General features: G+C 47.1%; 1 protein-coding gene across 9 annotated transcripts in view; it reads left to right on the forward strand.

Moving 5' to 3' along the window:
- The window catches only part of CACNA1C (calcium voltage-gated channel subunit alpha1 C), a 453,063-nt gene that overhangs the window by 410,552 nt on the left and 29,821 nt on the right, over positions 1-12,690 (forward strand). For all 9 annotated transcript variants that reach the window (XM_064421276.1, XM_064421282.1, XM_064421281.1 and 6 more), the window contains 2 exons: positions 6,297-6,329; positions 9,197-9,325. In XM_064421276.1, coding sequence (XP_064277346.1) covers positions 6,297-6,329; positions 9,197-9,325 — 162 coding nt within the window. The remainder of the gene's footprint in view (positions 1-6,296; positions 6,330-9,196; positions 9,326-12,690) is intronic.

Below are 12,690 nucleotides of genomic sequence, written 5' to 3' on the forward strand. Positions count from 1 at the left end.
GAAGGGGAAAAAAACTGATAGCTGCAGGACTCATTTGCTTAAGTTACCTTGCCCTTATTAACTGTATTCAAAGCAGGCTTTTGTTGCACAGGGATATGGTAATGTTCCCCCTGAGGTCTGAGATGATGTGGAATCAGTGAAGTATAAATGCAGATATATTGCATTTGGATGAGCTGACTCTTGGTGTCTCTTGGCCCCCATGAGTTAATGCAGGCAGAAATGTAAAGGCAAACCTCATTGCAGATGTTGCATTTTCCCTAATTCCCCTCCTTGCAACAAATGAAATTTTAACTCCCTGCTGCAGGAGAGCTCAGTCTCCTCTGCAGAACTGACAATCAGTTTTTTATATTGCACTGGAACACCCTCAGAGCTTTTTCCAGGGAAATCCACAAGGTGTTCACCCTTTGCCCCAGTAAGGGCAGTATCACACCCCTCAAGCCCCTGTTTTCCTGTAAGATGGTGCTCTTTTCTAATAGGCTTTAAATTATCAAAAAAAGCCCCCAGTGCTTCACCTAGATTAGAGCTACAGAGAGGCTCTTTTTTTGTTGTTGTTTCCAAAAGCCCCTTGTAACATTTTGTTCTGTTTTAAAATAGAAGGAAAATTTAAAGTTGAAAAACTTTCGGTAAAAGATAATTTCTACTGAAATAATCAGGATTCAAGACATATGCTTAAGTAAAGTAAAAGCAGTTTAATCTGGCATTGATTTTTTTTCTCAGTTATATATGATTTATAATGGAAATGTAAACCAAATTAAAATGTGTGAGGACAAAATGTGAGGCATTTCTGAAATGCCTGTCTCAGAATTGGCATGTTTCTACAGAACATTTGACTTTCAGCATCAGCATTCTTCTAACAGAAAATATTTTTGCAGGGGAAAAAAAAAAAAAAAAGAATTCTGGCTAGTTTTATTCAAAATGTTCCCAGAAATTTTCAAAGAGCTCCATACTTCAAGGAAGAATGCACAGTTTGAGAAGATTTTCTGATTTGTTGTTGTGGGGTTGGGTTTTTTTTTGTTTGTTGGGTTTTGGATTTTTTCCCTGCTAATAATTTGATTTTACTGTAAGGTTGTGGGAATTTACAATTATGCCATCTGCAATCCAGCAGTATTCCCTGCCAGAGAAATACCAGATACATTTCTGCCTGGCCTCATAATAACCTCACAGGCTTTTGGTGGCTGGTGGATTATCTCCAGGGCTCTTGTGATTAAAACCTCAGACGGCAGTGGCAGACAGGTGGCTCTGGAAGGGGCTGTGGTAACTCCCCAGGGGAATGGCAGACTGTTACCTGCCAGGTTTGAAGCCCTGACTTTTTCCAGCTCTCCACAAAGACTTGTGCAACTCAGCCTCCTGAGGTCACTTCAGATTTTTGACACTACAGGTACAAGAGGATGTCTAGTGTCTTCTTTTACCATGTCTCTATGGCACAGATAACTTCTAAACCTCTTTTTTTTTCCCATACTTTGGTAAATTCTTGTTCTTGAAACTCAAAGCCTTGCAGATCCCATCTCAGTGTAACCACATGGGAAGAAAACATCTCCAGAAGAGCAGTGTGGTTTCTCATTGCCAAATGTGTGCTTTTAATTCCCCTCCACATCTTACCTATGGCTTTGATGAGTTCATTTCCCCAGAATGTCTCTGGCCACACTTCATCTTCTGTCCAAAGTCACAGATGCAGCATGGGTGAAGTAGGACTCTTGGAGGAGACCTAAAGACCTTGATCTAGAAAAGGTCAATATCCTACAAATGCAAAGGGACTACAAGACATTTCAGCCTGCTCAGGCAAGCTCTGCAGAGCAGATTCTCAGAGGCACCCTTCCCACAGTGAGGAGAAAAAAAGAAGAAGTGAACGTCTATCACCCCCTTCCTCATGGGACAAGGCTGACAGACCAACTACCAAGTTTCCCCACAGATATGGCATCTTCACAGGTAACTTTTCATTCTCCAAAGTCAACAACAATCCAGGAAATACCTAATGAGACATCCACCACCAGCAACCAGCTGCTAAAGGCTCCTAGAAGCTTCATCCCTGAGCCACAGTTTCCTCAGTGGAGAAAGGCCATTGCAGATTATTTGTCACAAAAGGCAGCATGAGCATCTGACCACTCCTTCTCCTGAGAAATATGAAGCTGCTCTGTCATATCCAGCATCTCAAACACACATTTCCTCTCACCTCTTCCAACCTAGGGCTATCAGGCATAACTAGGAGGCTGCAGTTGTACCTCTGCATTGACTGAGATAACTCCAGTGAAGCAATTATAACATTGTGCATTCAGCTGCTTAAATGCTCTCCACAGCACAAAGGCTGAGTCATCTCTTGCAAAAAAGAGATTCCTCCCTACGAATGAAAATGTTGTTAGAAAGTAAAAAGCTATCAGGAAGGAAGTTTTGCTCCTCAAACATCACGGAAAAGATCAGTTTGGACTTCCTAGCAAAGGCTAGATCCCCTCCAAGGGAGCTGAACTCATCTTCAGTGTGTCCTGTGGTGTGAAAGAATTGCTACCATCAGCAATGGGAATGCTGCCTGCCTGTCCTGTCACCTCAGTGCAGTCAGGCTTCAACAGCTACTGAACAGCTACTGATACTTACCCAGCAGTGGAGGAGCCTCCATGGTTATACGGATTAAACACATACTGTACAGACCTAATGAAGCTCCCTTTCAGGCATTTCCAGGGGCTGCTTCCCTGGAGAGCCATTAAAGTTGTCAGCAAACCAGCCAAAAGGAGCTCAGTCCTCCCAACATGGTCCTCTGTCTCCAGTGTTCCAGAAGGATGAGGTGGGATTAATATCTCTTCTCGGGAATTTCCTACTGAAACTTTCCTTTGAATCTGCCTATTAACACACATTTTTGTTTTCTTCCAAATCTTTTTCCACAAGATATTCTAAGCCATGGATGTTTCAGGGAACTTTGATACTACTGTGAATACACAAAGCCTTTTTTTTCATATTTTTGCCACTGTCTTTACAGGTCTGAAAAGCCACATCATCCCTTCTCAGAATTTCAGAATGGATTGCATTACAGCATGAATATCCTACTGTGTTGACTCTGTTACATATTGCTCTTGAGAGATTGAGACTGGTTCTTCTGGGGTGCAAATTTTATCCTCTCCTAGCTTCCAAAGCACAACCCATTAGAAACTTTTTCAGACACCAAGTTTGATTTGTGAGACACTATGTAGGTTCAGCAGGACCTGGAGGGTTTGTGTTCTTCACAAGTAGCTCCCAGTAAGCCTCACTGCCACCTGCCCAGGCAGAGCACAATTCCCAGGAACACAGTTACCTTATCCAGTGCTGTGCCCTCTGAGATTTTAAGTATCCCTCCATTGAATAATCCTGGCTTTTTTCCCAGAGACTTCCCTACCTAGGATTCTGACTTCATGTTGGCACAGGCTTTGACTTCCTCTTTTGTCCCTGTAGGGGCTCTGAGAATGCTCGCAGGTTTGCAGCAAGGGAAGCAATTTATCTGTTTAAAAAACTGGTGCTCTGGTACTCACTGAATAAGATGTGAATGAGATGTATGCAGGCAACAATATTCTGAGGAGGTTTTCAGACATGTTTCAGGGATCACTGAGTCTTTATCCTACTGAATTTTTACTTGGGCTTCTAGAACCTTCTCTTCTCTTTCTTGGACTCTTCTGCTCCTCAACATCTCTGTTGCCTTTTTAAATATAGTGACATAAAAAGAAAGAAAAAAAAAAACCAAACAGTTCTCATTGCACTGAGTGTCTTTACACGCATGCATTCTGCCTCAGATATTTCTTTTCCCACTCAGCCTGCAGGTTCCCTTCTGTATCACTCTGAATATGGCCTTGCACTTGTGATTTATACTTCAGATCCCTTTTCTGTACAAGAGAAACTGCTCAGACATCACCTCTGGCTGATGTCCCTGCTGTGGACCTTTCCCATTCAGAATGTTCATGCTACTCATGCCCCAAAGGAGAAGGGCAGGACAAGAAGGCCTGAAGTTCCTTTGCAGGTTAAACCCCATGCAGGAGCAGGGACAGCTGCAAATTAAAGCCAGGAGTGCTTTCTGCTCAGTGGTGTAGCTTCTGCCAAAGCTCTTCCAGAGACATCAAACAGATGAGGGTTTGTTTTTCCAAATTGTTCTGAGATTTGTAGAAATTAAATCCTGTCCACTTCTGATGGGCAATAGACACTGGCTTTAACTCCAAGTGCTTGTCACCACACCTCCATCTCTGGGAACTGATGTGACCACTGCATTCTCAGGTGCCAGTTGCCTGTCCTTGTTGTCCTAAAATTGGCCTTCCACATCACTGGCAAGGCTGAAGATTCTTGGATAATCTAGCAATAGCTTTCTCAGCTTTAGAGCTCGGAATGGCCACACTTGAAAGTTCCAGTAAAGGGTTCTCAGATACCTGTGCTCAGGTCCATGAGGTGCCCCTTTGGCACAGGTGGTAGGATTTGTCTCTTTTCTGAAACCTTTAGGGATATCCAAAAATGAATTCAGCAAGCCAAAGCTGGGGTTGATTTTCCCCCTCCTGAGCTCACACGCTGTGCACAAGCATGGCAGGAACCTCAGCCCACAGTGCCACAGTTTGTACAAATCCCACCTGCCAGCATTAGCAGAACCTTCCCTGTGCTGCTTTTGAGCCTCTGCCATAGGCAGTGATATAATTTGGAACATTTTTGACCACATCTTAAAACACAGCCCAGTTAGCTCAGGGAATAGGAGAAGAAATGAATGACAATGAAAGCACAATATCCCACAGCACCTCAAAAGGCTTCTTCAGCCTGTCAGTCACAGATGCACAAACACCATCAGCCAGGAAGGATGGAGAATCCCAAAAATTTTCAGGCCTCCTTCAGTTGTTTTGAAGGACCTTTGTACCTTCCACCAGGAATGCAGCAAGCAGCAGAATAAGGGTCCTTCTGCTGTTAGAAAAGGTGATTTGCAGAACTAGAAAGAGGAAGGGGGATGGGACAGAGAAATGTTTTGCTGGAAAGATATTTGCCTAGCAACACAAAATCAAAATCCATGCCTGACCTGTAAGAAATGTCTCTATGGGCACTGCTTCTTCATTTGGTATTCAAGCCAACTTTTGCCTGTATGTGATCTGAAAACACAAGAGCAAACGTGAAAGAGGAGGATGAAAACAATGAAAGCTGACACTACCAAACCAATGAATTAACCCAAATTATTAAATGAGTTGGTGTATCTTGGTTTGTAATTGCTCTCATTTGCCCATATCACCAAAATAGGCTGTGCATCCAAACTACAGGGGTTTTTTTAGGTAATACAATGCCAGTTTGATTACTGCAGCATCCTTGGAGAGCAGGAGCATGCTGCAGGAGTCCTCCATGGCACTAGAGGGGAATTCTGACACTGGCAGAAGAAGAAATACATCAGTTCCCACTTTGCTAAAGTAGCAGACAGGTTTGGCATATGGTAGAGGTTAGACCTGAAGGATTATGCTACTATTGAACTGAAGGACTCCTAATAAAGACAGTTTCATTTAATTTACAATTCTGCTTCTTACACCTAAGGATACTTGCAGCCTTGGGTATATTTTAGAATTGCTCTCAGTACTGGAAATGGCCCCAGAGGTTAATCAAGGAATATCAGGCAGAATGTCTGCAGCAATTTGGCTCTTCCAGGCGTGACCAGGGCTGGGCTCAGCTCAGCCTGGCCTCCAAGAACACATCCATTGAGTGCCTAGGGCTTTGCTGTGAGGTGGGTAAATGTAGAGTGAGCTCATTAGCTGCACCAGCCCACATTCCACAGCTGGTGCTGGGTGTTGCAGAGCTGCCAAGAGCCAGTTAGACTCTCCCAACCCATTGCCTCACCCAGAACTGTGTGTAAGGGAATGGGGATATATATAAAGAGAAAGTGTTGCTTTAGCTCTGGGATATTATGGGTTTACAAGTCAGATGGATGCACTGGAAGCTGGCTGGTCCCTGTGCAGACATGGCCTGGATCTGAGCTGGAGAGCCAAATCAGCCCCTCTATTGAACTCATAGTGCTGATACAAGAAACATTTTACCAGCACAGTGCCTCCACTGCCAGGGTGTCCAGCACTCAGGAGACACTGGGTGGCTCACATGTGGTGGTAGTGGAGAGAGCTGACATCAAATTCAGAGGCAGTTGGACCCACTTCTGCCACAGCCAGCCTTGATCCTGGGCAGCCTAGGGAATAAGCCCAGCCTCTTGTGCATTTCTTTCAAATTCCCTTTTGCCCTCTTCTGCCATTTTGTTGCTCCTGTGTTAGCCAAGACCTAGTTTACTAGGGCTCTTGATTGGAGACTTATTACAGCTTATTTCTGTCTGCCTTTCTTTAAAGCCAGCTGAACATACCCAATGCTCTTCCTCTATGGTAAGACCAAAAATACAGACCACCCTCCCAGCTTCTGTGACACTCTTTCTAACACACTCCTTTTTTCTCTTCTCCGTGATCACAAGTTCTCTCTCCAAGCCCAGCCTAGTTATTTGTGCATGAAGCTGCCATGTCATGTATTGGTGTGAGTCTGGTGTTCACATGAGCTGTGAATATGCTGCACATGTGTATCTCTTGTGCATCCTGAGCTTTCCTATGGTCAAGTTAACTGTTGTTCTGCCTTCTAATGAACCACCAAGAGAGAACTGGACCTGGTAAGATTTCTTGTTAGCCACAAACGATGTCCCTGTGTCACTATCAATGTGATGCTGAATGAGTCTGCAGTGTGACTTCATGTCCAAGGCTCCAGAAAAGAAAAGGCTGGGACTCTGAAGTTCCTCTTCAATGAGGTGATTCATTATAACCCTTGAGTTCATATTTTGCACAAAAAAGAGTAACTGGTGCAATGGTGCACAAAGCAGTGCTGCCTTGGTGTGCGAGGCAGTTCCCACACCACCCCCACAGAGCTCCCATTTCTGGACTGACACTCTGCAGAACCTCCCTCCTCTGGCAAGGATACGCCTTCAAAAAGCTGGATGAAAGCCAGGGGGAAGTAAGCAGGGCTACTCAAGCATCAGCTAATCTACAGCCACCTAGTTTTGAGATGACTGTAATCTGCTGAGGCATCGCTGAGTTTTTGGCTAAGTGGTTTGATGCCAGTAAGTTGCAGATTTGCGTCAGGGAGGGATTTGTTCTATTTTATCTGCTGCTTAGACTTCGCCTGCTCCAGGACACTGGGAGGGCAGAGATAAATTTCTGCCTACATTAGCTGCCTCCTCTCAGCAAGGAAGGACAAAGGAATACTAAAACCTCTGTCCAGTCCCATGTCCCAGCTTGCTGCCACCTAAAGAGCCAAGCCAACCAGAAGAACAGCAGGTAGAATAAGAAAGCACTGGTTTTTTAGTCACAACCACAGCATGATTGCTGTCCATACAGCCTCTAAATTTGGACCTCAGCTCTGTTTTAGATGGTATTAGTGCTTCTACAGGACTGGAAGAGGTATTTGACCTTACAGTTATCCCTCTGGGACTGCAGCACTGAGAGTATTCAGTGCCATGATTTTTGATTCCTTGGAGGCCACATTCCCTCCTTCACCTCAGAGCAACTCCCTCCAATCTGCTGAAGCACACAGCCTGATGTCCAAGTAATCAAACAAGGATGATGTGAGGTGCAGGGGGTACTCAGGCTTTTCATGACACAGCCTGTTTCCCCAATCTTTTTCACCCAGTTACTCCACGGGCAGCCAGTGTCAGCCTTTGGTACAGCCTGGAGGAAGTTACCTGGTGACAGACACACCACAGACAGACAGACAGACTGCAGCTGGGTACAATCCTGATCTGTTCCACATGCTGCTGAGCTCTCTGTGCGAGCAGGGGTCACACCCAGCACACAGCTACAGCCCCTGTGTAGGGACAGGGACAGAGCCGAGCACCACTCAACTCACCATGGCTCAGCAACAGGAGCACACCCAGGCACACATCTGCATCTGGGCATTTCATCCCAAAAACATCCACCCAGGTGCTCCTGTGCCTCGGCTTTTATCAGAAGCAGACAGGCAAGCAGCTGCTGTTTTCACTGCCCAGTGACAGGAAATCCAAAGGGTCTGTTCTCTCTTGGTTTACACAGTGGTGAGTAGTTAACAGCAGGGGTGATCTGCACTGTTTCTTCCTCCTAAATGTTGCTCTTTTGGTGGTGTTTAGACTCAAACTGCAGTCTTTGCAGCCCGGGTGGGGACAGAGAGAGGGTTTCCATGCACTTTGCTCCACAGCAGGTCAAGTGGCAGGGTGACAGTGTTATCTCCCCCTGTGACAGGAGGTCACATTCCCACAGTGCTGCTACCGGAAGGCACCAGCTCCACAGGCTTGGCACAGTATTTTAGGGGCTTAATAAACTGGAAAACTTGGCATTTGCTGTGCCCTTGAGCTAGGCAGCAAGTCTTCTGCCAAGGCCAGGTGAGCCTGCTGCTGCAGCAGCCTTCAGATGGATGCTGCCTTCACACATGTGAAGGCTGAGGAACGTCAGAGCTGGTTACAACCCCAGGGGAAAATGCTTAGGGACAAAGCAGATGCTGTGAGAAAAAACAGGCCAGAAGAAAGACTATTTTAAAATACTCCACGCTCAAACAGTAGCAGCGAAGCCAAAATAAAATGTTTTTAAAAAAACAAAAGCCAGTGCGCAGACTGTGGGAAATACAAAGGGGTCATGAGAAATGAGGAAGGCCCAGCAGTGGGAGCGAGTGACCAGGGCCAGCACGGCCACAGCAGCACAGGGACAGCCAGGCTGGCAGTGGTGCCAGCGACACCAGCACACAGCGTGGGGTGCCCCCGTGGGGTTTTGCAGCCAGGGGCAAATCTGGGACCTGTTTCCCAGAAGAGAAAGCAGCACATGGCTGGTGCCTGACACCACATTCACCAGAACTGAGGCACTCACTGGGGTGAAACACTCAAGACAGGCCAAAAGGGAAAGTGCCTTTCTCCTCCAGCGCAAGGTCAAAGGGGAATTGCCTCTTTCCGATGCGAGGAGATGTATTGGAGGGGCATGAGCATATCCTATCCCTAACCCCTGAAAGCCCAGGCCAACTGAAGGGAGAGGCTGCTGGCTTTGAGGAGCCCCACAGAGCAGCCTCACCACCACGGGAGACAGGGCAGCCTTGGCCTGTCCCTGGGGTGCCGGGGAGTGGAAGCCCAGGGAGCAGTGGCAGGACAAGGAACAGTGCAGTGAACCCTCGGCGTAGCCTCCTCTGTGGCCCAGGGCCCTCGTTGCTCTCGTGCTGTTGTAACTCCTGCCTCTGTGCCAATGGCTTCCAGAACGCAGAGGAAAACTCTCGCATCTCAATCACCTTCTTCCGACTCTTCCGCGTGATGCGTCTCGTGAAGCTCCTGAGCCGAGGGGAGGGCATCCGGACACTGCTTTGGACCTTCATCAAGTCCTTCCAGGTATTCCTTCACTTATCTCTAAGACCTAACTCCTTTTGATTTCCCTCGGTGGCCTCTCGGGGAGAGGTTTCACCCCAGAGCCTGAGCTCAAAGGTGCCCAGGGAGAGGGGGGACAAAGGAGTCAAGGAAATGGAACTCGCAGGGAATGACTGCCTAGGTATGAGTTTCATCTTTAAAGTATGAGTAATTGCTTGAGACCCTCCTGAACAGCCTAAATAGTTCAGTTCAACTCAATTACTGCCTGTCTGTAACCCTTCGATCTCTTTTTTTTTTTTTTTCCTTATTTGAGCTGTATTTCATATGTGCAGCTCTAAGTGAAATGCACAGCTATGGGGGGAAGGCCTGTGTCTCAATTAAGGTTCCTTTAAGCCTTGTTTTGAGGATTTCCAGTGAGTATTAGAGGTGTGTGGCCTCCATACTTTCATCCAGGAAGAATTCACCTTTTTAGCCCTACTCTTTTGAGCTGGTAACAATGCCAAGTTATTAAATTGCTGCTGCTTTTTTCTCTGGAGACAGGTTGCATTTCAGTGGTAGGTAAAGTTCCAGAGTAGATAGGAGGAAGTCAAGAATATCAGACTGGATAAGAATAATCACCTTTGGAGGAAAACAAACACCCCATTTATTTGCTAGAAAGAACCTAGCCACATATAGTAAAATGATAGTTAGAGATAAAGCCTGGCATATTCCTGCATTTTAAAAGTACTTGACCTGGATTTCCTGGACCAGCACAACCTGGATGTGAGCTGGGGCTTATCCAAAGGAATCAACAGGGAAATACACCACAGGAATACAAATGGTGGTCTAAACATGAGCAAATATGCAGAACACACTACTGGGCAAAAGCATGAAAGAGTAACTTGTGCAACACACAAGTCTTGAAACAGCACCTACATAGCCCTCAGACTGAGGTTGTCAGTGGTCAATAGCTTTGTTATTGGCTCAAACGGAAAAGGAACTGACCCATACCTTAAAACTTAAACCTCACCAGCAACAACACAAGCTGGGACCAAAATCTGCAGTGCTGCAGCTCATTGCAACTTCTGTCTCTTCTCAGCAGAAGTAGCACACGTGCACACCAGAGATCAGCACGGACTAATTCCAGTGCAGCTCTCAGTGGTCCCAGAAGCCAGACCACCAAAGGACTCATTCTGCACACTCCCTGACTGCCAGAGGAGCTAACCCTGCACAGCAGGTTTCTGGCACATCCATACCACCGTGACTTTTTCCATTGCTTGCAGAGTGGCCAACTTCCAGGTTGTTATTTGAGCAGTGCCACTGGGAACCATTTTGTTTGCGTGCGTAGGAATGAGATTCCCTTGGCACAGCTCAGCCAGCCCTGATGCAGGGGACACAGTCACACTTTCCAGTCCCTGCCTCTCCTCCCCTTGCCCCTGTGCCCCTCCAGCCTCTCTGGCAGCAGCTTGCCCTGAGCTGAACTTGTCACGGCTCATGGCTGGAGAGCAGGAGATGGATGGGAAAGGGAGCACCTGGTACTTCCCTCCAGGGACCTCCAGACCTCTTCAACTGGAGAGTCACTTCAGGCAGGGCTGCAGGGTGGTGGGAGAAAGGATGAAAGGAGGGATCCTCCACAGCAGGGGAGGGGGAAAAAACAGCAGCACTGCAAGCAAGTGCCTTTTCCCTTGAAAGCCTTTAGCCATTTATAACATGGAATTCTCTGCTCCAAGCTCCTCCTGTTGCAGCTACCGGGAGGCTCCTTTGGTAGCTGAGAATAGCCACTGTGCTGCTCTTGATCCAGCCACTCCCGCTGTCAGAATGTGGGATCCCAGCAGACTTTGGCACAGCCTCTTCAGAGTCCCCTCATGCTTCCAGGAAGCCTCTCTGCTCACACGGGGCAGCCCAACAAGCAAGGAACCCATGGAGTCAGATCCCATGGTCACTGCCACGTGCCCTGGGCATGGCATGGAGCGCTGACGTCCGGGCTGGGGCTCCGGGCAGAGCGGTGGGAAAATGCTCCGCGGGGTTTCCGTCTGCACAGACAGCTACAGGGTCAGCCTGGGGACTGGGGAGGAGTAGGAAGTGAGAGGGTGCTGAGGGCACGGCAGGGCCGTGGGAATGACAAGGACAAAGTGGTGACGCCAAGGAAGGACAGAGCCAGAGGAGGACTGAGACAGAAATGTGGAATACGGGAAGCTGAAGGAGCCGTGGGGAGCAAGGGGCAGGGATGAGCAGGAAGGTGCGTTAGTGGAGAGGAATGGACTGAGCAGAACATGAAAAGGAAGTGAAGGGGCAGGCAGACAGGACAGAAGACACTTTCCCATCCACATATGGATGGGAAAACAGAAGTATTGTCAGAAAACAGAAGTGCTGTTAAGGTTATACACCTCAGGTCCTCTCTGGACACTGTCCCAGGAGCTTTTGGGTATTGTGTGTATCAAGTCCCCCCTAAATCATCACAAAATGTTTGGAACCCAGTTCTGAGCTGGTGGTCTCTTCAGTGACATTGTGAGGTAAACATACTGATTTGTCTGGCCCCCTAAAAAGCCAGAGGAATCTGTCCTGAGACTCAAGGTGATGATTACAGACACTGTCCAAAGGATTTGATTATTTTTTGCCATTTTAATATTTAGATCTCTTTGAGATGATTTATGCAGATCTTAGTCAAATCTCCATGGTGGCCAGTGAAAATATTCCCTCGTTTTTTCCTGCAGGATTCAGTTGTGTTGAATTTAGGATTACAGAAGGGTTTGGGTTGGAAGGGACCTTAAAGATCACCAAGTTCCAACCACTCTGCCATGGGCAGGGACACCTTCCGCTAGACCAGATTGTTCAGAGCTTCATGCAACATCCTGGCCTTGAACACTCCCAGGGATGGGGCAGCCACAGCTTCTCTGAGCAACCTGTTCAGGTCTCACCCACCCATATAGTAAAGAATTTCCTCCTAATATTTAATCTAAACCTGCCCCTTCTCCTATCACTGCATGCCCTTGAAAAAATCCCTTTGTGTCTTTATTGTAGGCTCCCTTTAGGCATTGGAAGGTACTCTAGAGTCTCTCTGGAGCCTTCTCTTCTCCAGGCGGAACAACCCCAACTCTCTCAGCCTGTCTCCATGGCAGAGGTGCTGCAGCCCTCTGATAATGTTGTAGGCTCATTATATTCTGTGAAATTGGGTGTTCAAAACCTAGATCAGGGACTGTGCTCACATTTTCAGAGTGAATGTGTCCACCCATTTCCTCTGAAGCAAGGTCTGAAAGCCTCTGGTCTGAGCACTAGATATTTCAAAAGATTCCTGCTCAAAAGCCTGAGCCCATGAAGTCCCAAGCCCTTAATTCCTGTCAGTGGTGGGGGAAACCAGGAGCACTCAGCACTTGGCCGATTGCACTGACCCCCTCCTAGGGAGGCAGCTC

This window comes from Passer domesticus, chromosome 5 (assembly GCF_036417665.1).
Source record: "Passer domesticus isolate bPasDom1 chromosome 5, bPasDom1.hap1, whole genome shotgun sequence".
Classification (NCBI taxonomy): Eukaryota; Metazoa; Chordata; class Aves; order Passeriformes; family Passeridae; genus Passer; species Passer domesticus.